This window comes from Empidonax traillii, unplaced genomic scaffold, assembly GCF_003031625.1.
Source record: "Empidonax traillii isolate 1590-97213 ecotype Southwest subspecies unplaced genomic scaffold, ASM303162v1 scaffold310:size1162954, whole genome shotgun sequence".
Lineage (NCBI taxonomy): Eukaryota > Metazoa > Chordata > Aves > Passeriformes > Tyrannidae > Empidonax > Empidonax traillii.
The window spans coordinates 312,343-339,903 of record NW_020955503.1 but is presented as its reverse complement, the minus strand read 5'-3'; the positions used below and the strand labels follow the sequence as shown (position 1 = coordinate 339,903).

Here is a 27,561-nt window from a genome sequence, read left to right as displayed (position 1 = left end):
ATCCAACGTGCTGAGTGTGGGATATGCCCTGCTGTGCTTTGCTTCTCTGCCATAAAGCCCCACTGTACCCTGTTTCAAGCCACAGCAGCTCCTGAGGATGCTCCCATGGGGACCCAGACAAGCCACACATCTCTGGGGGAGACACTCGGCCCAAACACTGACAAAGTAGGAACTGAGTAAGAAAAGAGTGAATTGAAATTATTTGGAAGGAAGAGTTTATCACCACATAGGCTGTTTTTGAAGTAATTCAAAGCTGGAAGTGAAAACCCAAACCTTTATAAGCTCACACACAAGTTTTAGCGGGTAAAAGCTGCTGTGCAGGTACATGAAACTCGGTAATAAAATTAGTGTTACTTCTCTAGATGAAATAGTTTGCTTTGTCACTAAACCCGCACTAGAGTTGATCTAACCCAGCAGTTTGGAATTTACACCCAGTCTGCATGTACTGCTCACGTGCACCTCACTTTTAGAGGCATGATTGATTTTAACCCCGTATGTCCCCGTTATCTTAGAAACACGGTGTCATTTCCATGCCACTGTAAAAAAAAAAAAACAAAACAAAACACAAAGGCAGTAAAACCAAACAATAACCACAAACCCGAACCCCCAGCTGGTATCACAGTTACAGGCTGATTGGAGGGAGGGTGTTTACCCAGCACACACAAATCTGACAGCCATTCCAACTTCCCACTTCACTGTTAATTTGGAGGGTTTGCTAACACACTGTGTTCATCTGGACTTTCTGAGCCTGGGTATGAATAAGAACAAACTCAGGCCTTTACCTTCCCATCCTTGTGCTTTTCCAAATGAAATAAATACACTTTGATACCTTCAAGTATTTTTTCCGTCATGCAATGCAGGGAAGTTTATGAAATACAAGTGATGCTAAAATACACAACAAAGTCCATGTAAGGAATGCTTCCCACTCTAAAGAATAAGAGCAGGTATATTGACTTTTCTGTTCCATTTGAGGTAAAACTATTATATTTTTACATACATTGTTTGGATGTATGTTTTCACAGACAAAATAAAGCCAACTAACCCTGGCCCTATAGTGTATCTGCAAAAGGAGAAAGTATGCAGCCCAGCAAGTTTTGCCTCCAACCTTTCTTTTCAGGCAAGTAATAAATCTTGAGTGAAAAAGTCACCGTGCTCTTCAGCTGTCACCACTAAGATTTTGGTTTTTTAAAAGCGTAGCAGCCTTAAGGCTGATTTACTACTCAGCCCTCCACAATCTGACAATCGAATAGTTGGAAACAAAAATCACTTCTGCACACCTGGAAATATTTTATTTGCTGTACTCATGAGAAAACACAGGTTTTGTCTGTGAGGAAGGAGGTGGCAGGGGGGGAGGGAGAGAGGGAGATTCAGGTGAATCTTAAAACCTGATTCTTGACTTAAAGAGAAACTTCATATATATGCACATGAACTCCAAAACTACCTCTGCATACTAAGAGTGGTCAGGTTCTTTGGGGACTATGGATTCACTGTGCAATCCAGCCTCAAATCATCAATTTGGGAGTCTTGGTCAGCAAAAAGCACTGCTCATCAACTGTATCTATTCTGCCATTTCAGTTTGGCAGGTGAAAAGAACGTGTGACAACTTTATATTAGTTTCATTCGCTCTTTCAGTCTTCTTTTTTAAAAAATAAATGATTAAGCTCATAATCACCCTAAAGTGTAAAGATCTGACATTAATAAAGGCAAAGTTAAACCTCTGAGAAACAGCCACTTTCCAGCACACCTCTTTGCCCCAGTCAGAGTTGCAGGTTTAAGAAAATTAAGAGGAAAAAAACACGTCCAGAGAAAACCAACTGATGGAAAACGTGATGGTGCCAAAACTGTGAAACTATTTTAGAATATCAGATCCTCTTTTCAATGGCATGTAGTTTGATATCATTTTTCCCTAAAGCTTCATTTTCTGAAAATTTATTATATGCTCCAGAACAATCTTGTCTTCAAAAGAAATCCCACATCTTCTGTTATTTCAAAGAACCACACTTGCACCTGGGCAAGATGATGTAAGTACTCTAGGTGCTGGCTGACTGAAAAGGAGATCCACAAAATTTTGCTCTCTGTTTTTAATCCCAGGGCTTTACAAGAATATGAGGAGTGTCCTTTGACAAGCAGAGAGGCATTTCAGCATTTAAAGTAAAAAGATACTGATTACTGGTTTAGCAGTGTGGAGAGACGTGACGATTGCATTCCCTTACTTTTATTCCTACTCTGAAAGACTTTCCCACCTGTCCTATTCTTGTGAGGCAGTGAAGTGTCCCTGCACCATTTCCTTCTTAAAAGCACCCAATTTTGGGTCCCCTGTCCTCTAAATCTGGATGAAATCTGCAGAGATGCAATGCCGAGAAAGGACAGCCAGAGACTTATCACCCTTTCCTGCCTGGGACTCTGCAAGACACACGACTGATGGATGACGTAGATTCCAACTTCCCACTACTACACTGCATTTGGGAAAATGGAAATCCTACTAAGTTAAAGCTGTAGCATAGGAAGAACCATTTCTAAGATGTACCTGACCAAAATGCAAACCCCAAATTAGGCAAATACCTAAGTAGGAAAATCTGTATTGTTGTGTTAGTGAGGCTTGTGCCCCGGCATCTGACTGCTAACATGCTGGTAGCCTCACCTGCTTTAAAAACAGCACATATACATTTCCAGACAATAATGAATAAATGTGCAGGATTCTTTCCTATTCCTTTCAACTTGCAAAACTGCAAACTTAAATATTTGAATTTCTTCCATAAGCCTTCAGAAAGACTGAACTTTGATGTTTTTAAAGAGGAAAGATTATTTACTTTTGCTGCAGGCAAGAATTATAATTTCTTTACTGATTCTGCCAAATGGTTCTATCGTGCATTTCTTATTTTCATCCAAACAAGCCACTTTAAATTAAGGTTGTCCCATAACTACACAGTAATCAACATTTAGAAGGGCAGATCAATTTGATAAACCTCTGCTTGACTTCTCTGCCCAAAAGACTCTTCCAAATCCAACTGAACCACGGGGGAAGGGAGTTTTATTCCCTTTCCTGATGCTTGGTAGTTGCTAGGAAGAATATCAGCTGCAGTTCTGTTTTATTTTGTTCACATAAACCAGAACAGAAAACTCAGTGTTATCCACGTGGCTCTTAAACTAAATAAGCTGGATTCAAACCCAATTGTTAATAGAATGAAGTCAATAGAGCAGCAAAACTTGCAGGTGATAGAAGAGGAGCTGAAGAGGAAGTTTTTAAAAAGCAAAATAAACTTGCAAAAGGAGACAGGAAAAAATTCCTCTGCACTGGCACAATATGCAAAATACATGGTTTTATAGATGCCTGGAAACGGGGAGCCAAGCCCCTCCATGCTAACAAAGCACTCAAAAGATTGAGTTCTTCAGTATTCAAGGTACCAGGACAGTTTCTGGTATAAACTACACTGCAGCCCATGAATGCAGACAAAATCCAGACCATCATCAATCTCCAGACAATGGGTAACGCTGACAGCACAGCATCCCATTCATCTTCATTTGTCCTATCACATCCTGTCATTCTTATGCAAATAGCATATTTGAGGATAGGCTTTTCTGCACCCCTCGATAAGGAGAACTGAAGCTGTCAGGAGCACCAGGATGTCATCCCCTACCACAGGCCCTCACTTCGCTCAGCACCTCGTGCTTTACATCACAGCTAATGTGTTTGACATTCAAATTTGACCCAGCAGGAGGTAAAACTATCTGATGCAGGAGCAACTTGCATCTTGCTTCCTGTGCTAAAACATTCACCCAGGTCCCTGGGGATCTGACAGTCTCCCTTCCTTCACTGTTCCCTTGCTAATGGAGATTGAAACGCTGCTTTAAGAGGGGAAAAAAAAGATATCTGCATGGGTGGGTAATGATAGCAATTCACCCTTCTCACATAAAGTCAGCCCAGTCCTAAAAGGGCCAGGAAAACGGGTTCCACTGAAAAACTAAAAACAGGACATGCCAATCCTGATGAGTTGGTCTGGGTTTTCTTCCACGGAAATCTGTCAGACCACACCTGAAAACCTGTTCACATGTATGTCCGGATAGAACGTTTAATTTCAAGCTGAGCAATTTATTCACTGTGTTTTACTTCTATGTGGGGATGAATGATCTCTGGTTAGGCTGATACACAGCAAAAGACAAACTCTGAATCATAAGCAGCTCCATAAAGTTATTGCAACACATTTTAGGCACAAAAAAATCACTCCTGAGCGGGTAAGTCACCAAAAACCCAAAGTAGTTTTTCCACTTATTGCTCATCAATTCTGCTTATAGAATGAAGAATAAAAGGAAAGATTTTACTATTCTGACTGACTCAGAGTGTTTTGTTTCTGTATCACTTTCAAAGAATGTTCAGAACATCTTGTTCCAGAATATTTCCCTTCCAAGAGAAATCACTTTCTGTACCATACATGGCTGAAAACAGTACGTGCTGCTTTTGCATTCTTAAAAAAAATAGAAGCGATTCCGAAGTCTTTCCAGCATCACATGAATGGAGATGCAAAGTAGTTGAGAGCTACAAACACAGGACAAAAGGCTGCGATAATATTTCAATACAATCGTGACATCTTAAGAGAAATTACCTTATTAATAGATGTCTGTGACAAGTCAAAACAAGTTTATCATTACACATAACCTTTTATAAAGTCTGACTCAAATCTATTCACTAACCGAAAGCAACAGAGACGATGAAGTCTGCACTAGGCTCTGGGGAATACTCTTACATTTGATATTCCCAAGTGCTGTTTCCAAATTACAAAAGATTAATCATCACAGGATTGTCAGTTAAGCAGCAGCCACGTAAATGAAGATGCTGGATGGCCTGTTACCAATTTTGTAAGCACATAAAACTTTGAAAGCGTACATTCCTCGAGCATTTCTTGGTTTGAAAAGCTAAAGAACAGTCACAAAAAAGTATGCCAGATGTTTTCCTAGTCCTTGGAAGTAGAGAAGACGGACTGCCTTGTACCTTTATAGCATCTGTAAAATTTGTGCATTAAAAACTAAAGTATAATCATCATATACAACTATGAAAGCAGGACACTCGGTTAATTGTCACACATAACTGATTATTTCAATATAAAACATGAATTTAACAAAATATTACCTTTCCAAAGGGATCAGCAATCACAGAGTAAACTGAAAGCCCTAACTGAAAAATTGCCCATTAAGTGAAGCCCACAATACAAATGCTCTCTGCTGTCAGTCTTCTTCCCCTTCTAGGGAAGGGAAAAAGTACCACTCATGCACTGCAAATCTTGCAGGGACCCAGGAGAAGGTGGTGGCCTGGTACAGCCTGTCTGGTGTGGATGAAGTATGAAGTGTGCAAAACCAACTCAAATGTGATGCCTTTAAATCACAGTTTAAAGTCCCCCTTCCTCCAGATCGATGAGCTTTTGCTCTGCTACTCTGTTAGCTGAATGCTTTCTAGAATTTTTTGCTTTCTTTCCCATTATAAAAAGAGTTCTCAATAAAAATATAAAAGAGCCATTTGTGGCTATTAAAATTGCTAATAAAACTCCTGTAATCACGCAGCTTGCTACTGTGGGGAGCACCGCCTCATGCAGCTTTCTCCTTTTCTTTATATTTAGAGTCAAGACTGTCAGCTTTACTTGGGGAAAAAATACATAAGATGTGCTGGTATCTAAACAAAACTGCGTTGTTCGTTCTTGAAAGTTCACCACCCCCCCAAAATTAATAGGTACAGAAGACTTTAAGTTTTTATGCCTCATATCCCAGGCTAAGAGGTCTGGATTTGCATCAGTGCTGCAGGTACAGCATATAGTAACTGAGGTTCTCTCAAGTTCTTAGTACTGCAGTGCGGCAGTGGTTGTACTGTTCCAATATTGCCAATATTTCAGTTAAAAACCACGATACAAGAAAGCAGCATTCACTGTGTGCCCACGGGAAATCCAGCAAAAGGGAGAACAGCAGGGAACTGAATTCCCAGGTAGAGATGGAGACAAGACTGAACCAACTCTGAAAGAAATTTCCCTTCTGTTCAAACAATTTTTTTTCAAATTCAGCTTAGTCTGACCCCAAAGAACAGCCACTAAGGAAAACCGAAATCAATTTGACAAAAGTGAAATCTTGGAAATTTCAATTTTGCACAGGCATATTTTTCACTGACCAGTTTTATCATCTTTCACCAAAAACTCTTTGCTAGCTCTGCTTTGCCAGGGCAGGCTCATAGACAGTGTACAAACAAGTTCCAAATAAGCCTTTGTCAGGTCTCCATCAGCTGTGTGGCTTCCCTCACTTCAATAGGGAAGAGTTTCTGTTCTGGAGCCAAAATATAAGGTTTTTTCTCAAGACTCCCTGAGTTTGTGAACCATACTCTGTGTATTTTATGCCAGAATGCTCCAAGACAAACAGAAAAAAACGATTCCAGGAGCAGTTTAAAATCTGAGAATTCTTTAAGAAACTTATAAGTAACCCTAAAAAAGATCAGGAAAATGAAATTCATTAACTTGTCATCGCATTCATTAATGCTGTGAAGGTGAAAAGCTGTGGAATAAAGAACCCTACCAACCCTACAAAATGTATCTTAAAGGAAATCACTTCAGACTAACCCGTCTACTGCACTTAGCTGTGAGAAGATACAGCAGTGGTGGAGGGTTTTAAAGTGGATTTTCTAGAGGGCTGCTGGGTTGGTTTTGTGTTTGGAGGTTTTTCTGCAGTAAGTGTTAAAACCCTCCAGCTTTTACAAATTTGACATGTTCTTGTCACGCCAGCAGAGCTGCAGCAGGATCTGAGGAGAAATTGTACTGTTTACAGTTGGAAACCGTAGTGCTGGCAGCAGGATAAGGGCACTGAGGAGATATACATAATCTCTTGAAAGGAAGTAACTAATGAAACCAGCAACCTCCAGCAAACTCCTGCATAAACAAACACAACAGAAGCAAAAACCACAGCAGCAGTTTGACAGAAATGTTGCTGCACAAGCTCAATGAGTTCGACTTGAGGGAAATTTCATCCAGGAAACAGATACTTAAGGCTATGGCAAAACATTTTGTTTCTGGTAAAAATTCTGCAGGGAGGAAGAAAAAGCGAGGGACATGAACTTTGCCTTGTCTTCATTTTCAACTTTCTACTCCTAATCATTAAATTGATCAGGCAAGAGTTTGGAGAGGAAAAGAGAATGGAATTATACCCAAAATCTGGTCTTTTCAAGAGAACAGGACATAACGACAGTGCATCCATTCGTACCTTGTCGATCATGTCCGGTCTGTTTGTAGCTGCCAAAATTGTCACGTCCTTCAGCTGTTCTATCCCATCCATTTCCGTCAGCAACTGAGCCAAGACACGGTCTGCTACATTTCCAGCACCTGAGGAGCTGATTTATTAAAAAAGAAAGAAAAAAAAAAAGTCACAGCATTAGCTTTTTCTTCCTAGAAAATTGGAGAAAGGAAAGGATATGCTATGCTTTTTAATTTACAGAGATGCATCATTTTATCTTAATTCTTTCTGATTTTTATTTTCACCCTCAATCTCTGAAATTGTCTTATCAAGTGAGCAGCAAATCAGAGACTTAGTCCTTCAAATTATTTCTTGGTCTTGAATAAAGCAACTGAGTCAGCTTTTTGGGTTTTTTACTACCTTGCTGTGAAGGTTGTAAAGAACTTAACACAGTGTGGATCTCTGGAATAACAATTTTTTAGATAAATGAATTCATGCAGCTTCTTCACTAGTCAGACAAGCTTTCCTTTTACCATCATCCAAGTCAGTGCTTACACCACCCTATGCAGTACAAAAAATTAGGCCCTTATGTGTTTTGCAGAGTAGCTTTACATTGTTATGTTCTCTCCATCAAATGAGAATAAATTGAGTGTTGACCAACTGCCTCATAATAGCATTGTCAGTCCTTCAACCCAGCTGATTTTTCCAGATACCAGGAAAAAAAACAAGACTGAAAACCTGAAAACTCCAGTTTTGAAATCACCAATATGTGAAAAACCGAAGCAGACAAGGCATAAAGTATTCCCTCTGCTGAGCAGGGGCAGGGAAGCTGAAGCAGGCTGGGGCAAGCAGCTGGAGATTGCCAGATAGCACCAAAAATGTGGGGTTTATCCTCCTTTGCCAGAAAGCAGGAGCCCTGTTCCTGGCACACACCAAAACCTCGCTGTTTCTGGCACAACCCTCCCCTGGGGATGGGCAAGCACACACCTACATCATCTTTCACCAACGGGAAACAGCTCTTCCAGGGCTGTTCCCAGCTCTCCCAGGTTTCATTTCTCTACCCTTAAATAGGCTCTTTTCAATACAATTTTAAAAGAATTCATCTCTCCCATTCTTTCAGATGCCTCTAAACGTCATACTAAGAAGCAAAAAGAAGCCTAGTACTTGAAGCCAAATCTACAGAGGATTAAGACAAACTAAATGAAATAAATAAATTAAATAATTATTTTAAAAAAAATTTTAATTACTTAATTGTCGAATTTTAAAGTGTCAAGTGTTTTGCAAATCATTTCCCAAAAGTTGTCTTTAATGTTTATACAGATATACAGGCACCTACACACACACACACAAGTACAGTACCATTATCCTGGTATTATTTTCCAAAAATAAGTATATTAAACATATTAAAATATAAGGGCTCCAATTATTTCCAGCAGATAGGGAGCACACAAATATAGTTGTATAGTTATTAAACACATATTGTTGCAGCACTGCCACCCACCACCAGCCTGCCTGCAGCCACAGTGCTTCCCAAACATCCCAGAGCCAAAGGAACACTAACAGCTCCATCACTGCTGTACAGCTCTCCTATGAAAAAATTCCCCAACTTTCCCATCCTACAACTGGTTCTGTAATTTTCCAGTGCAAAACAGTTAACTTATCACACCCAGTCTGGAAAACATCTTTGAGGAGCTGTAATAGATGTTGGCTAACAGAATATTTAGGTTGCTAAGAAATATTAGAAAAGGGACTTGGGTTACATGGTGGTCAGCTTTTGGGTTTTCTGCAGCCTCATTAGAAATTCCCAAGTGATATTAAAGCATTTCCAACATACCCAAGGGTCACAGTCCCAATGTCTTATAGAGGGCTGCATGTGATAAAACACTTCAGGTGTTGGACCTAGATAGCAAATCCTTTTCGAAGGACACAGAGCTTAAAGGAAATTAAAATCAACTTTGTAACATTAGCTAGTCTCAGTAGGGATCTGGGCCTCCCATCTTGCATAAGTTTCCCATTTACTCAACTTTATACCCAATAGACTGAGCGCAAGAAAATGCTAAGCAAAGGAAAAAATAATTGTAAGACTGGGACCAAAATGCTAACGTTATATAAGATGATCTGAAGGTGGAAGTCTTCGGAGGAGATGCTAAACTGTTCTGTATTCTCTAAAAAAAAAAACCAAAACAAAACACCAACAAAACTTCATTTAAAAGAGAGGTGGCTAGAACGGATATTACGTCTTCCCCCAATATAAACATTCCTCTTACAAGCTTCAGGCTGAAAAAAAAAATCCACCCCACAACACATTAAAGAAGTGTTTATTCTAAAGAAACCCCCCAACTGTTACAGGGGAATGCACACTGCAAAGACTTCCACACAATTCAGGCATCATCCAAAAATTGCAGTTAGGCAATCAGTGATGGTACAATACAGCTCAAACAATGAAGGGGGCTACCAGTACATTATTGGGGGCTTTATTATTATCTCTTCAAAGTAGAGTAAATAATTTGAAATCTACACACGCAAAAATCATCAATAATAAAACCAGTATCAAATGAAGAGGTGTCTGTGTTCCTATGACCCCACAGATTTCTACTTTCAGTGCTTTCATTTATGTAGTTCACAAAGCTGTCGCACAATGCACCATTTTCAGCACAGAGTCTACAGTAAATTAGCTTTTGGCTTAACAGGATACCCCATAAAAACCCCAGGCAGGCACAGGGAGCGATCTCTTTCCCAGCTGCTCGGAGCTGCACCAGAGCCACATCGAGAGCTCCAGCGCTGCCCAAGCTGTTAATCTGAGGGGTGACACGCAACTATGCGCTTTTCCATTTTCCCATGATTTCCCAGCAAGGGTTTCAAATTAACACAGGCAACGTTCATTAAGGCTGCCCGGCCTTTTGACGCAAACGGCAGCCAGAGAAACAAATGATGATTAACCCCCCAGTCCCACGGAGGCACTGCCAAAACCAACTCCCAGCCAAGGGGCTGCCTTTGCCTCCCCCCCCACCTCCACCTGACCTCCCTGTGCTGATGTCATCGTCACAACTGCCTAAAAATAGCCCTCAAAAGGCACGTCCTGGTACAAACTAATTTCCTGTCAACACGCCGCCTGCAAAATCCAGGCAGCCGGAGTTAAGCCCCTCACATAATCCAGGCAGGGCCATGTGTGCACGTGCCCGAACCAGAAATACCTTCAACTCCAAAATAAAAAGCGTGTGAGCAAAGAGGAGTCTGGCTGCTCCAGAAGGGCCAGGGGATTTCAAGGAACCTCTTGTGTTGCCCCAGTGTATTCCCAAATTCATCAGGCTGGGAGTTAATGTTTCGCCAACCCCTCTTTATTTAAAAATCCTCGATGAAGGAATTTTAAAGGCAAAAAATATGTCTTCGCTTACGAGTTCATTAAACCAGTTAGAGCCAGATATCCTCCTCTCTCTGATATTTCTGCTAGTCCTGCCAGTGTCCCACCAGTCTCAGACCAAGTACACCTGTGCTCCTGCACTTCACTTGACCATCAGAGAAGCTTCCTAAATGGCAAAAGCCTATCAGGTCAGACTACCCATGGACTAAAGCAGACTAGTGATGGTGAATATGAAAGACAACCCTGCTCTTGGTATTTTGTTTTAGCTAAAGGCACTCCCAATACACATTTTGCCAGAGTAAATCATTCATTCTACAAGTGTACCAAAGCCTCACAATTAATCAGAGTTAATTCTGGCCTTGTCTGATGGAATTGAGAGTTCATGAGCACCAGCTCCAAATTCAATATAGCACGTGAGGGCTCTCCATAGCAGCTTTTATTTCTATCTCCTTTATCCAAAGACCCTCCTAAGCCAGCTGGATTCACGTATCAGTGGGCACTGAAATTTCCCCCTGCTTACCTTCAGCCACTCTCATACATCTTCCTGGGGATATAAAAGCAACCACAGCCTGATTCTATCACTGCATCAAGGAGTACATACAGTTCACTCACTTAGGCAGTTCTTCAAGCCAAGGAGATTTTGTTTCCAGACACAGCCAGATGTATGAAATCATATTTAAATCTGTTACCCTTCTTGCCATAGGCATTTTTTTTTTTTTGACAGCAACTGACTTCTTGTTTTGTACATTTTCACTTATTTAATTTCCTTCTCTTTCCCCCTGCCCTTTATCTAACAGATTTTTTAATATTTGAAAACTAGAAACAGTCTGAGAATGCAGTCACTGTGGTTTCACCTCACGATGAAATTTGGTAAGCATCACCACCGTGAGCTAAAGCAAACATACATCGGCATCATCTGACCATCCAGAACACTTGCAAAGCCAGTGGAATGAATGTTTTTTTCAGAATACCAGATGTCATTCTCATTGAAAAATGTATTTAAGGCTCCGTCCCCACCTGAATCTTGTAAAGGAGAACCAGTGACTCTCCATCCCACTGCTGACTTCAGTGGCACTGAAGCCTGGCTGAACACCTGACCTGCAGAACCAGGACCCTAATTTAGTTACACTGCATAACTGTGGGTGTAGAAATGCAAGGGATGTTCATCCACACAATAACATTTTGAGTGCTGTTAAATTCACACCAACTGTGAAGCTACAAAACCAGGAGGAAGTCTGGGAGAACACCTCTCCTGCACAGCTGACCCTACCTCAGGCAGAGCCAAGAGGTCAAAGAGGCAGATCTCAGGAGGAGTATCCAGGATAAATTACTGTGGAGGGATTACTCTCCATGTAGCTGAAATCTATAATGCAGATTTTGTGAGAAGGGAGCACAGCCCACCTTCTTTTCCAAAATGACCCATCAGGCAAGATTTACATACAGATAAAAACCTGCCTCTTTTATTTTTTTCCCCTAACTCAAGAACTGCAATCACTATCAAAACTTCCAGGTTTTAGAAATACTTGTGGACGTGGTATCACCTCAAATAACTCTTCCACTGAAATCCCTGGAAACGATTTCATATCAAAACAAACGTAAAACTCACTGACACGACAAAATGGCCAGTATCAAAAAAATTAATACAGGTTGAAATAGACCTTTCTGGCAGGACTCTCCACCTCTCCATGAACTACTGAGGTAAGAGGTTCCTGAAGTACAAAAGCCCCCTGCCAGCGCACTCCCACGCAAGAGTCACCTCGCTCACACAGCCTGAAGGATTTTTATCGAGTCTGACATTTCTGTCAGGGCTTTGCAGGGGGAACCTGTCAGCAAGCAGCACCTGCCAAGTCCAGCTTTTCAGTCCAACTGCCGTGATCATAATTAACTGTCACACTGTTTTATTTCCTTCCCTCACAAATTCGGGTGAAATACAGCTTTGGCAGCTTAAGGTTTTCCACAGCATTAGAGAGAGAGAAAAAAAAAAAAATTAAAATAATCTGCTCCAATAGCATTACCAGAAAAACAGTAATTGCAGGATGTTCCCAGACATCGATTTTCACTCAAAAATTCTAGCACTGGGGGGATTTTTGTCCAGCAGAACGGACACTGCTACGCCAGTTGGGAAAAAAAAACAGGCTCTTAGGTTATTATGGGATAATATGGGTCAAATTTACTTCTGTGAATGTTGTACCACCTGTATGGTAGAACTTCAGTGACTATTTTTCACACCACTACAGATGCTACAGGCTGGGATGTTATTAGAAAGTCTGAAGATACAGCATGTAAATCTTACATGTAATCACTTACATACTTTCACTAGTCACTAAAAAAAACCCCAACAAGTACACCAAGACACAAACCCTGCCTGAGTCATCAGAAGAACTCTGAAAGAACATAATCCTAAAGCCTTCCCTCCATCAGCACCCTACAATTAGAAGATGCTGGATTCTGTAGGCACCTGTATCAGCTTCTACCCATAATGTTGTTTCAAGTCAGTACTTCCTGTTTCCTCAAGAGCAGAATTCAAGTACCACAGAAGGAAAATTTCTAGAGAAAAACTAGGAAAGTCCGGGAAATTCAGTCTGGGTAAAACGTTTATCTTCACGGTCACCTCCACGCCAAAACGGTGTTTTGCCAACTGTCGATTTGCTGATTGAGTGAAGTTCATATAATTTGCTTTTTAAGACATTAGAAAAACATAGCAAAATAAAAGAAGTCCAAGTGCTCCTTGAGTGGCCCCCAGCTTCCAAGCAAGCTTCCTAAAAAGTTGATGAGCTTTGTGAAAACAGGCAGTGGTGCTCAGCCGTCAGCAGGTGACTTCGAAACAAATGTCCAGCTGCAAACACATCCTAATTACCCTCCACGCAATTACCTAATTACCCTCATGCAACCAACCCTCTTCCATTTGCCTAAATTTCTTCTTATTGCAGCTTCCAAAAGTTAATGAAATAGGCCCAAATGAAATAAACACAATGAAAGGAGGAAAAAGGAGGAAAGGAGCCAGTCTGAGCCAGGTTTGGACTCAAGCGGCTTTCCCCCGGAGGGTTTTCCCCAAGCGCATCACCTACACGGTGATCCATCGCCCAATTCCATCTGCCTGCAACTAATTCCAGATGCACATCCACGAAAGATGGACATGACACTGTGCTTTCAGCTGGCCCTGGCACCGTCTGGCTGACACGAGAATCACGAGTTCTCCTATTCAGCTAACACTGATATTGCCTTAAGAGAAAACAGCAAAACACAGAAGCAAACAAAGAACCCCAAACACACACACACCCCTCATGCACACTAAACTTCCCCTTTCCTTTCATTCTGTTTTTCTCAGCATTGCTCTCCTCTGTGCATTCCTGAAAGTTGATCAAGTTGAAAAATGTAATCAATCACGTCTACCAGGGAAGCAAGTACAGTTTAAGTTGGAAGTGTTACAGGCCTAGAAGTAACTAACTAGACTGGATTTCATTTAGTTACAACATTTAAGCACAAGAGGTTTGCTTTCAGACGGAATAAGTTTCATTTATAAATTTTAATTACATTTATGTTCCTCCTGTATGTCATTAAATTTTTTCAAAATAAATACATCAAAAAAAAAAAAAAAAAGACCGTCAATCATTGTAGTCCTAACCCTGCAGGTAGCTGCAACCTGCTTGGGCTCATTTAGCGTGGGTAAGATGATCTTTTTCCACAGCCAATGCCATACTGGGAATTTAAATAGTCACCATGTATGCCCACTTCTGATCTCTCTAATCCTGGTATCTGTTTCAACTGGGCCTCTTGCAGGAATCCAGTCAGAGGCTCAAATTCACGTCTTTGGCTGAAGCATCTTTCCTCAGATGAGCTTTGCCACAGAATTCCCAAGCACTGCAGAACAGTCCTACCTACATTAGCAGCCTTGATTAGTCCCTCTAAACCCTGCACATGTATCCATGCACTTAGATGACTCTGAGAAAAGGGTTTATGGATCCAGTCCTGCTTCCACTGATGCCAGTGAAATTCTCTACTGACTTCAAACGTCCAAATTATAATATAGGTTGGCAAAGTTACAAATTATTGAGTTTTGTGTACAAAAAGGAAGAAACACAGGTTTAGAACACGTTGAGATAAAGGATTCCTGCTAAACAAGAGGTGTTAATGAGTTTGTTTCAAAACTAAAGGGATTTCAGACATTTATTGTGTATATATACACAATCTACGGGTAATGCTACTTGTTAAAATTGCTATTCCAAAGACAAATACAAGCTTCACTGTACAATCAAATTGTTTCCAAACTTTCCTTTTTCTCCACTCCTTGCTAGGCCTAAAATAGAAAGCTGGCACCGGACATGCAACATTTTTTCCCAGACAATATTACTGTTTAGATACCGAATTCCAAAACTTTCAAGAATTCGTACAGCAGTGACACAAGTCTGGCACGTCTCAGCTCTCCATCACATGCAAACACAGCTCAGATACTGCAGGCAATCAGCTGATGTTCCCCAGTTCAGGGACTACTGCTAATTTACCCTGTGCAAGGTGGATTTCTGCCAGCTACCTCTATCCTACCCAATGCCACTTTGCTGCATCCCTCCAGGGTGCAGCCCATGGGTTTCCTTGCTGGATGCAATCACTGAACTCCTTCACAACAGAGGTTGCTCAAATGCACCAGGGAATTTGCACAGATACAAAAATGCAATGGTATGTTCGAGTGCAGGGCATAAATATGGGCTAAAATATTCCAGAAAGACAGCTTGGTTTAAAAAGAGAAGATTTATCAGTGTCCTTACTAAAAGCAGAGGTGGCAGAGGGCAGCAGAGAAGCTGCTGTTCTTCACAGCTTCCTTTTAGCAGCCTGAACGCCTCAAAACTTGAGACTGCAAATATTTTGATACCTAAAATTAAAACAGCACGTCTTTCAGTGCTTCTGAGCACTTCAAATTGTGGCTTAGGAATCTATCTATCCTCCCCTACAGAATACAGGATAACGTATTTTCCCAAAAAAGCATCATCAAGTTGTAGTTTCAGGGGACTGGTAGCAATATCCCTTCACTTTGTCACTTCCACCCTCACTCTGAAATGGTTAGCAACATTCATCTACCAAACTGCTTTGGCCTCCAGAAGTCAAAAAAAGTACTGATTTTGTCCCTTGTCTTTTCCTTTTTTTCCTCTTTGAAAATAGAATTTATCAGTGTCTTCTGCAGCAATCTACAACATTTCCCATCTTACGTTACAAAGCCTTGCAGTTAAAGGGGAAAACGTTTTTGTTTCTGTAAAACAAGAAAAGGAACAAATATGTCTCCTGCCCAAAAATCCTAAAAATCCTACTTATATAAACAATGTCCCATTTCGAAAGCACAGAGATTTCTTAAGTTCAGCAAACAGACTGTCTGTGCTGCATTTACACAGACCCACGTTCATTCATCACTTTCAAGTCTAATTACCAAGCCATTTCCCTCTTGGCAACCTCTGATGGCCAGAAGAATTAGGTTTTACATGGTCGGGAATAGCGAGGGATAACAAATACCCATAACTCTCTGCAGCTGTGCAATTTGTAAAGCCTCTCGAGCTTCATGCAGGCCAGGGATTACTTCCAGGCAAACTTTCCTGCTGTATCCGGACCGGTCCTGCCTCAGCACAGCCTCTCCTACAAAAAGTCACAACAACATCTCTCAAAAGTTACGGAGAAAGAAAGGAACAAGTCATAACCTCTCGTGGAAGCGAACGCTCATTAGAACCACGGAGCAGTGGAAAGGGCTCCGTGCGTCACGCTGTTCACCTCTGCCAGTGCCCGACTGCTCCTCGCTGCACGGTGATCCCTGACACGTCAGGTTTGTTTTAAAGATGTCAAGTGGAAGGCTCTGGACCTTCTCCCAAATGACTGACTCACGGGGAAGGAGAAGGCTCTGCTGAAAGCCTTTCTGATTTACAGGCATTTTCCTCTTATCAATCATTTCTCCTATTTGAACCTCACTGTGACACCTCTACCTTTCTCTCATCTTTTTTTCTGCAGGTTTATCATCTGTTCTTTAGAACCAGTTAGAGGGAATGCCTCTCTCTTTCTTTATAGTCAGGCCATTCAGCCCCTAATTTTTCATTTTCAGTTCTCTCTAAACTTCCTCTAAGATCTCCACATAAACCAGAAAGAGATGGAAAATTCCTCCAAGAGTGCTAGAAGCTGAGCGTAACAGAACAAGATTCAGAAAATAATACAGCTCAAAGAATCTTTATCTGCCTTCACTACCACATCAGAAACCCAAGTCCTTTCAAAATCACCCTCTCATCTTCTTGCAGCAAGGATCTCCAGACTTTTCTCTAGAGCAATTGCTCTCTGCACTGAAATACTTTTCTTCAGAGGTGCAGGATTATAGTTTCATAAATTATAATAATATAAATTATAGTTTCATAAATTGTCTTCGAGGCTGGTATGTATCCAGCCCACATTTTTAATTCCTTGATTAATATGTATTAGTTTGCTGCCTACATGCAAAATTGGGAGGAGAGTGTGGACAGACAAGAAAAAAAAACAAAACAGGAGCTTAGTTCATATTGACAAAAGATATGGAACTTCTAAGCAGGCTGGATAAGAAATAATCTTTTAAGAACTTACACACTTTGACACTGAATGATGCCAATTAATAGTATTTTTGCTGACTTCAAAGTATCTTTTTGTTCTGCACAAATACATTTGGTAAAACAAAGCTGCTGGATGAGACAGTTGAATTAGGTAGAGTGTTGGATGTCTTACAGTTATGGAATGATGGAACTATGGCTTGGGGGAATGTGTAGTAAATAAAACACTGTGGCATAAGTGAATGCAGCCACAGCGTCTGCCGTGGAGTAATGGCTTGTGCAGTGACAGAATCCACTAAATGATACAAAAGAGATGTTATATTGAAAGGTGCAAACAAGGTAATTCCTTATCTTTCTTGATTTACTTGTACACTAAATAATCACAAAGTTTACTAGTTCATATGTGCCTGCTGCTTAGAAGGGACTGTTCAATCATCTCTGAAGGATGGGAGCAAAACATTTGTGTTGTAAACCCACAAGCTTTAGACCAATCTAAACAAGTAATTATGGGTTAATGAATGCTTGGCAAAGTGCTTTGAAGGGCAAACACATCAAGCAATTACTCAATGTTATTTCACATCTATATTTCAGATTGGGATTAGACATAAAACTACTCTCACAATTTAGCAGTTTCAGCTTCTCTGTATATCTCTGGACATGTCCTGGTAGGACCAGGAGAGGCTGCCTGCCCAGAGATCTGGGATGTGGCACATTCTGCACGAAGGCCACAGCATCCTAACAAGGCTTTAAAGCAAGAGGAAAAGCTCTTACAAAGCTGTATCACAGAGTGTTTTTCACTGCCACGGCAGAGAAAACTAATTCAACCAACAGAGGGAACAGGGAGACAATATAAACAGGTGTTTCCTTGAAAACTTCAGCATGGTTAGTAATAGTACAGGAAATGGATCTCCAGAGGCCACAAATCATTAGCATCTCCAGTGCATTTGCAAATTCCTACTGTGCAAAGTCAGCCTGTAAAAAAAGGCCATTTCTAATAAGTGCCTTGTCTGGTTTCCTACACCATTTAATTTCAGATGAATTTTATGAGAACTCTGCTAACATATTTTACCTCCCATCTGGTTCAGATTTGACAATGAAATATTTGTGTGTCCCACCCTGTTCTTTTTAAAGCTCCAAAACCAGATGTCTCCAGCACAGCACAGCATAGCACAACACAACGCTGCAGCAGGTCATACCACATTCCTCAGCAAGCTCTGCCAGGCCTACCACCCCCCACAGACAGTTTCAGGTAAGGTAACATTAGGCTGTTTACTCCCTAAGAGAATAAAGCAAACAAACAAACAAATAAACTCAACACCTCGAGGGCACTGCGTGAGAAGGCCGATTAAAACGTATTGTGGCTTGTTCTTCCAAAAGGTTTTATCTCGATGAAGTGGTGTTTCAGAAAGCTAAACACCTTAAAAAGCTGCAGCAGGGGAAGATTCCCCTCCGCTGGCTTCATTCAAGCAACTTTTTGTTGCAAGGTGTTTCAGTGCAGAGCACTTCTAGGAAGTTCACCAATTTCACAGCTGCACACACTGCACGTGAGAGGGATGCTGATGAAAACACCTTCGCACGGATTTTGCATTTTCAACAGCAAATATGTTCATTTCTTAGCAGTTTCACAGGGCAGCTCTATGCTACACGTCATGCCACCTCCTGTAACACAAATAATTCATTTGTGTCACTGAAATGTCAAAATGGCACCTGTAATCCTTTTCTGAAGATACAAATGCCCTTTTTGCAATATAAGGGAATTTTGTAGGGATGCCAGGGAAGCTCCTTTTCCAGAAAAATGTTGAAATTTTGATGAGGCTTTAAACCAAACAAATACTTTCTCCGTGCACCTAGTTGGTAGCTTCTCATGCAAAAGAAAACAGAATAAAAGTACTTGCTCACAACAAGCAGCAGTTCCGCTTATAAGAAGGTATTCCACTTACAGAGCCTGTCAAATGCTATACTATCAACTAAAACCTGCTACAATCCTCCCTCAGACACAAGCTAAACATCTCTTGGAATCATCACAAAGCAGGATATTAAAGAAAATGCTATTAGCTGTTTGCACAATAATCCCTTCTTAATGTCACACATGAAAGGATGTGTTAGCAAATCTTTCCGTCGAGTTTTTCCCTGTCTGACAAAATGTTTAAATATAAGTGTAAATTTAGGCATATGAGTAGTCTCCTTGGAAATTTATGCTACGCAGCTCATGATTGTATTGTTTGCCTGATGGAGACACCAAATTAGGCCAGTGCAACAATCCTGGGAAAAAAAAAAAAAAAGGAGTTAGTTACTGGAAATAAATGCAAGGTAAAACCACAGAAAAGAGCCAACGGGCATGAGAACCAGAAGAATCATTCCTGCTAATAAGATGAGAAAGGAGGAACTCCACCAGCTTACCTGTTTATGCCAAGTTAAATATGCTTGAGTAAAAGTCACACATGCTGCCCTTCTGCATGTGGAATGAATATATTTCATAAAATACTTCTAGAAGGGTAAATAGACTTGTGACTGCAAGTGTAGGAGTAATTTATCAGAAAATTATGTCTGTTATTTTTGTAACAGGATTACTTACTTTCCTCTTTCAACTGCCAAGGCATCTATCTCATCAAAGAAAAGAATTGAAGGAGACACAGCTCTGGCTTTCCTGAAGATCTAGAAAAACAACAATGAAACACCTGGTTTCAAGGGATGGAAACTGTTTACAGAATGCTATCACCCCCTACACGCCTCAAAAGCCACAGAGCATCACATAACAGAGATCAGACTTCTGTTTTGGCTTTTTTTAATAAAAAACAAATATTTTAAGAGTTGCTCATGATGCTATGCGATGCAGGCTTGGTACTGAAAGCTACTACTGGATCCCAAACTTGACATGCATCACTAGGTCAGCACACGAGAAAGCTGAGCAACATAAAATATCCCTCCTGCCTTTTCTTTTTTCCTTCTCTTTTTGAAACTTAGGCCAGAAGTTTTTCAGACAGTTTAAAAGTAACCTCAACAGCAGAGAAGAATTTGAATGCCAAGAAAGTTTAAAATCTAACATTGTCCATAGCCTGCCCTTCCTTACCTCTCTCACTGCTCGTTCAGACTCACCAACGTATTTATTCATCAACTCAGGCCCCTGCAAGGTAGAAAATAAAAGTGTTTAACAAGTATATTACAATTACATACAAAAAGATAGAGACAATCTGCCAGTGCTACGCTGCTGATCTCTAAGAAATTTTGATAACTTGTCATTTGCAAGTCTCATTGGTGCATTTTCAGATGTACCCTCTACCTGCAGCAAGGTCTCCTCCATTTATGTTAGTGCTGTGCATGCATGTAACTATGCATTAGCCCTCTCGCTCTAACCCTTCGCGAGAAATGGAATTAACCAAAAAAAAAAAAAAAAAAACTTCGAGGTTCTTAAAAGTTGTTTGGCTCAACAACAGCAATAAGGGGCCGCAAATCAGCCAAAAAGACAAATTGCAGTAAAGCATTTACTTGCACTCTCAAACGTGCATCCTGTCCAAGCAAGCACCAAAACAGTGACTCAAACCAATGTTCAGCAGGGCTTCTTTGAACTTGACAGTCTGCAGGTCCAGAAAGAAGAAGCTGCCATAGCAGCACACCTGAAACCCATCCAGGAGGCACTCCAGCCCCGGGAAGAAAGCTGTTCAGTGTCTTAGCTCATTCACATTCCTTCTCCTCTGCAGGGATTGCCAAGCAGGATTATTAGTGCCAGCTGCTCTGGTGCCTGTTTATACTCACATCCCTGTCCACCAGGAACACACCGGAGACCACAGGGTCAGCATTCAAGCCTTGAACAAGTACTTACAATTATAACAAGTAAAACAATGGAGAATTCTCAGAGTATTTGCTGGACTGCTGTATCTTGTAGGATAGGCTGCTTAAATAATGCTTCCTAATGGGCCTCACGTTCTCCTGGGACTGGTAATGACTCATTGAATTCAGCCTGGTTTGCATCAACATTGACCTGCAGCCTCAACCAAGGATCATTATCCAACACCCTAAACGAAAGGAGGCAGTGGCTTCAATCCATTTCCCAGGGAACAGGTGTGCTCATCATTTCACCAGCAGAAACAGCATCCTTCACAGTCAGAAAACCAAACCACCCTCCTGGGCTTCACAGCTGCAAGTACCTTCAGGTAACATTCAGCCCAGAACAGTAAGGCAGCTTCAAACAGCAGGCATGTTACAATTAAGGATGTGGCATACACACAGTTATACCCTGGCAGTGACAGAGCCTCTGTTAAAACCCCTCTTCCAATGGGACCATCTGGACTTGGCTCCCGGGTCGGTGGAACACGGATTCGTCACTCGGAAAACACAGCTCACTGGCTTTTTGCAGTTTCCCCTCTCCACACTCATTTTCACTCCTGGAGTAACAGTTAATGCACTTTTACCTTGACACTGCACCACTGTGCAGATTCAGGGGGAAAAAAACATATACTCTGAAAAGTATAGCACAAGTTATCTGCTATCAGCAAAGCATCCGGAGTTGTCCATCACCCAAAGGACCAGGTGAGATCCTGGAGTACCACTCAGGTCAAATCCATGGTTTAAGGGCTGGAGGAGCAGCAGTGCGTGCTTTGCCCGCAGGAAAGGTAAATGACACAGCTAGAATTGCCTGCTTTCGGCAACACCCACCCCTAGAGCAACTGCTGTGGCAGCTAAAGTGTCACCTGGAGGCCTCCAATGACTACAGAATTGGAGTCAGGTGGATACTTGCATGGAAACAGAATTATTCAGACACATCGCCATAGAATGCAAGAAAGAGAGAAGAGAAACACAAGGTGAGAGACAGAAACAAAGTCTCTTCCTGCTATTGACTGTGGACACTGAGCATTAGGAGTGCGCAGCAGTTAGTGAGGAACAAGCCTGCAGTTCAGAGCCAGCCCAGCTGCTCCTGGCCCTCATCATTCATCACATCCAGTGCAGATGAGGAATCCCCACAGCACACCCAACAAACCCTTAAGGAATGAGAGCACAGTTCTCCCTGTCCAGCTCTCTGTTAAACTGAGCTGATACACCGAGAAACCACGGCAGATTCTACCCATAACTATAGATTTCTTTTATTGACTTTTTGTGGACCTGCTCTTGCACACCCTTATTCCCATAAGCAGTCTTCATCCACATCAGTATTCTCATGGAAAAACCAATACCACATACATCAGGGCCAGTGTACTCCTCTAGTATGACACAACATCAAACAGCCTGCCATTCTCTTTTCTTTTGTCTGAGCAAAAAAAAAAAAAAGAAGAATACTTAAAACCAAGACTACTCTATTTGAGCTTTAATGTGAAATATAATTTCAGATGCTTGGAGTTTTATTTTTAATTAAGCATTAAAATACAGTGAAGGCAACATCAAAGCAATAAGTACTGTTTAAAATGTTTCCAAAGAGAATTATTTTGAATGCATGAGCTTTGACATGAAGTTTTTCCTCCATTTTTCTCCTCGTTAAGCAGCAACTCCAGGTGAAAGACCACTGTGTTAATGACTCTTGGTGAAGAATTTTAATGAAAATTGATTTGAAGGGTCTCCTAGTACACCACTCATGAACAACACCAGAACTGCATTTGAATGTCACGGTTTTCATTCCAAGTGGCTTGGGACTCTTATTATACACCTCAGTAAGGGAAAAGACTCCAGAGTAAGACCAAGCACACACAGAAGATGAGGAACTGCCGCGCAATTCATCTCATGCAAACACTGCAAACCACAACACAAAATCTAGAAATGTTCAAAGAAGCTGCATGTAGCACCTGAAGTGAGTTGGCTCTGGTCCCACCTGAGCTGAGCGCCTGTCTGCACTCACGCTGTCCTTCAGCTCAGACTGATGGCAGCTCCTTTTGGAAAAATAAATCTGCATGAGAAGCAGTCCACAGGACACCCCAAAGTCACCAGCTGGTAGCCAACACAGCTTCTGATTTTCACAAAGCTCAAATTCTCTTTACAGCAAGGTTGCTTTAGAGACCACTCAAGAAATACCAGGGGGGGATTTTTATTTTACTTTTTAATGCTTTAAAAAAAAAAATTAAAAAAAAAAAAAATCAAATGACATAAGCTTAACTCAGTCAGCAAGTCAACATTTGCTGGAAGATCATTTCTGGCCCAGAGGGGAGCACAAGGATTCCTTTAAAAAGCCGTTTATAGTTGTTGACAGGATGCCCAAGAGGTGACAGTAACAAGTGGGCCGGTTTATCCACGCACTGCTCTGTTCTCTTCTGCAACAGCTCATCTTCCATCCGAACGGGCGTAAAGGAATAAAACCTGTTCCTTCTGCTCATTTGCACAGTGACTCCAAAACCAGCAAAAGATTTGGAGCAGAAAATTGGCAGAAGCAGTTGTAGCTTAGCCATGCATATAAGCACAGCATTGGTGAGAAGGAGTCCAGACTGACAGGATAAAATCTGCCAATTCAGGCCCTCTGAATTCTGCTGAGGTTTTTCTATTCAGCCTCAAAGTAGATAATTTCCAGGCACGTTCTGTTTAAAGACTATCCCATCCTTGTCTACAAGATATACCTTCCCCCTGTATGAAACCTTCTACTTGTTTATGGTCTGGATCGGGTGAATTTCACTTTTTTTTTTTTTTTAAATAAAGGAAGCAAGAAAAAAAATTCCTTACCTCTAAAATATTACCAGAATCAACTCTTCAAAGATTAACTTCACCAAAAGACAAAATCCCTGTATACAGGCTGCAACATAAGATAAGCTTGTGTATACATGGCTATGACAGCAGCTCTCAAAGTGTTTTTAAACTGCAAGAACATCTGCTATCCCTGAAATTTAAGGGTATCAGTCGTTTTCCTAAGCAGTGCTTAAAATCACTCGCAGATTTTCACCACCTGAAAACACTTGGGTAGCCACCTGGGTAGGAAATTTAGTCAGTGACTATCCTTAAGTAATTTTGTTACTATTCTGGTAATCGTTATGCCCCTCTGCTTGCTGAGCCAGACACAGCTCCAGGTTTCTGCAGCATACAGCTCTGTCCAGTCTCTTCAGAAACACTGTGACAGCTTCATATACAAGTTCTGGCAAGAGTTTGTATCACATCCTATCGATTATTACCTAGATTATTACTACGAGTTCACGCACAATTCCCTTCTTCGCCACGTTCGAAGTAGAAACCTTGGGAACAGTCCCAATCCCGACTCTCTCAGCCTTATGCTCTACTATTACAACGTTAACTCATCTGGAAGAGACTCAGAAATTAGCTGGTCTGTCTTTTGGCACTGTAAACCCAATGGTAAAATGCTCTCCCATCCCTCCCACAGCCAACCCAGAGCAACGCATGACTCAGGGTGGCTGCAGGGAAGCGAGTTAACAAGATAAACACTGAGACTTCCTCTACTTCACCAGTAAGGCTGTACATGTGTGACTCGGTAAATTGGTTACGTGGCACAGAAAAATATTTGCTCAGAAAATACACACATTACATTGGCTTGTTAAGAATAAAACCTACTCCCTTCCCTTCCAGTGCTGCTTGGAGATGTCATCTGCCTCGCTCCCAGCTCCTCAGAACGAGGAAACCCCGTGCGCCACTTTAATCGCTTCCTCTCCCTCTGCCCTGCATTCCGGAGCACCTTAAAAACTTGTCGACACCTGTCTGGTGCTTTAAAAGCTTCACCTTCAGCAGGTGCTTGGGGGATCCAAAGTATCTAAGGGAGCAAAGTGGCAAAAACCCCGTCATCCTCGATCCTTGCAGCGGAGTGGCCAGGAGCGGCACGATCAAACTGCCAAGGCAAATACAATAGCCAGTTTGCTTTCCTCTCGTGCCCCAGAATTCACTTGTTTGCCACTTGCCTTGAACCCTCAAACCTCAGTGACAACCTTTTGAGGCTTCTTTACACGAGACAGAAGCTGGTATTTGTACTGCAGAGTGAACTGAGTGGAAACATTGCATTAAACTCAGTGCATGCACCAGTGCCTTGGGAGAGGGTCCTCTCCAGCACACGGGCACAGCTGACACTTGGAATGACCAGCATTTTCCACGCTCACAAAGTGCTGCACAGGCACAGCAGTGTCAAATCAGAGGTGAAACTCTATTGTGACAGAGCTGAAGCAGATCAAGAAGCAACCCACGCTGCTCACCTGCGCCGTCCACAGACAAATCCCTCTACGTTGTTGTTCCTGCTCATCACAAATTTCCAGCACCCGCCTCTGCCACACTCTCTAGGACCAGACTTGGCACCACTTGGGCAGGATCCACGTGGGATCAAAAATCTTACAGCAAAACTGCACAAAATTAGCCAACCCTGCTGCAAAGTGTATTTGGTTGCTGACACAACAGCCCTCCAGCAACACTCCATTCCACCACTGGTAACTTGAAAACAAGGAGAGAGAGACTAAGTGCTAATAAAAATTAATCTTGCAAGGTAACCGAGAAGGGACGAAGAAACAGAGACAGGGGATTGTGTTTAATCATTTTCTGCCTGCACATTCACTTTTGGGAAGATTAGTGTAAGAATGCCTTATTTTATATGGGCACATGATTTACGTGGGCATATGATGAAGGCTTAATTTTATTCTCAGTTGAGTAATACATGCAGGTAGTTTCAGGATTAAAAGACCTTGAAGTATCTCAGTTTGTTTTCCCTTGTGCAAAATGTTATATTTTCCAGTTAGTATCACTATCTGGTTATTAACTAACATGTAACTGTAAATATGTTACTGCGGATCTTCTAGAAGTTTTTTCAAAACAAAGTTTCTCATAAAACCACAACGCTTTTTCATTTTTCATCTTCAGTGTTTTCCTCATAGCTAGTTACAGGGACCAAGCTTTCTTATTTCAAGCTTCTGCCCACTGAAATCCTCATCAAAAGGCTAAACTGTCTCCCCAAAATTCACTGACAGTTCTTCACAAAGCAAAGCAGTCGACCTTTCCAAGCCTCATTAATCTGTTTGAGCTGCCACAGCCAAGGGCTGAAGGGAAAAAGCAGAGGAAACTTCAATTGGAAAATATTTTGACATAATTGACCCAGATGACAAACTAAGCTTAAGCACATGTCAAGCACGGGGAGCGGTACAAAAGCCTCGGCTGGGTGATACAGGAAGTTAAATCAAGCCAAGGTGAAGTCAGAGCTCTGGGAACAGTGTATACTTTTGTAATTACTGCTAATTGAAAAAAGAAAAAAGATTCCTGCAGCCCAAGTTCTTAAATAACAGCAAATAAAATGTCAGGAATATTTTCTTTCTTCTTTATATTTTTTTTTTTTAAATCACACCATAGTTAGATCTCCTAAGCACTGCAAATGATACTTTAGAACAGTATAGTTCACATCATCTGAACCATTGCTTTGCTTGGTGTCAACATCCTTAAACACTCCTTACTGTCACAGGTGGGTTTCGTTTTCTTCGTTTGTTTTGTTTTGTGTGATGGGGTTTTTTTAAAGTATTGCTTCATCCTGTTTACAACAATTACCGTGTCTCACTTAGCTGAATTCCAAGGGGTTTAACTTCTGGAGGTCTAAATTCTGTTTTTCTTTTTAAGATTAAGCTGGTTTTTGTCACTATGCCTAAGTGAGTTTTTGCCTCAGTTTTGATTTTCAACAGACAAATGTTCAGCATGGAGCAACAAAAGGAAAAATTATGCTTCCAAAACCTTTACAAGAACATAGAAGTTACATGACTTTTATTGCTATATATTCTATAAACTCAAGTAATCTGCTTGTTGGACAGAAAACAGAACTCTGAGTCCCCACGGATCAGATCATCAGCTAAGAAATTCATTATATCTGGATATTGGAGTTTATCTGGGTAGGTACCGTGATGGTGCCCCCCAGCCTGACAACATTCAGTGTTCATTCTGAAATAGGTTAAAATCAAAAAAAAAAAAAGCACAATGGTTTTCTTATTTGGTAGTAAAGTTAATGACCCAAATACCACAATAACAACAGGAGAAAAAAAAATTCCACTCGGTTGCTTCCCAGAAAAGCAACAGAAAGTCTGTAAAGAAAAGTAATACTCATTAGATCCTTAGCACAGCACAATGATACAGGATTTGCTAAAAATAAAATAAAATTAGGAAGCCAAGAGAGCAGTCATAACAAATCTAAATAAACTAAGATGCAAGACAAATGAAGATATAATTATCTATGCCATGCAGCGAGATAAAGGAGTTTCCTCCAAAAATATTCTTACAATATCACCACAAACCATTAGTGGTTTAATAAAAATATATCTTAAAAAAGCAGCCAGTCAAAGCTGACCCTAAGTGCAGGAACTGTCAAAACAGTACAGAGAAATACCTGCCACATGAACAGTCAAAAGAGGGAAAATAACCCACAGATATAATACAGTGACAAAGGGCTTCATTTCCTTCATGTTCAATTCAGAAAGTTAAGTGACATCTAAAGCAAAAGTGTTACAGAGACGGTTGTATAATATAACAGCAAGGTGTCACCAGCCTGGCAGAAGGTGAAAACGATATCCCTCATCCTATTAATAT

General features: G+C 41.1%; 1 protein-coding gene across 1 annotated transcript in view; it reads right to left on the bottom strand.

Annotated features, from left to right (window-relative positions):
• SPATA5 (spermatogenesis associated 5) overlaps positions 1-27,561 on the bottom strand; it is a 165,981-nt gene that overhangs the window by 108,359 nt on the left and 30,061 nt on the right. Inside the window, exons 12-14 of the mRNA XM_027891130.1 lie at positions 20,174-20,227; positions 19,679-19,758; positions 7,228-7,354 (exon numbers count right to left, since the gene is read on the bottom strand). Coding sequence (XP_027746931.1) covers positions 7,228-7,354; positions 19,679-19,758; positions 20,174-20,227 — 261 coding nt within the window. The remainder of the gene's footprint in view (positions 1-7,227; positions 7,355-19,678; positions 19,759-20,173; positions 20,228-27,561) is intronic.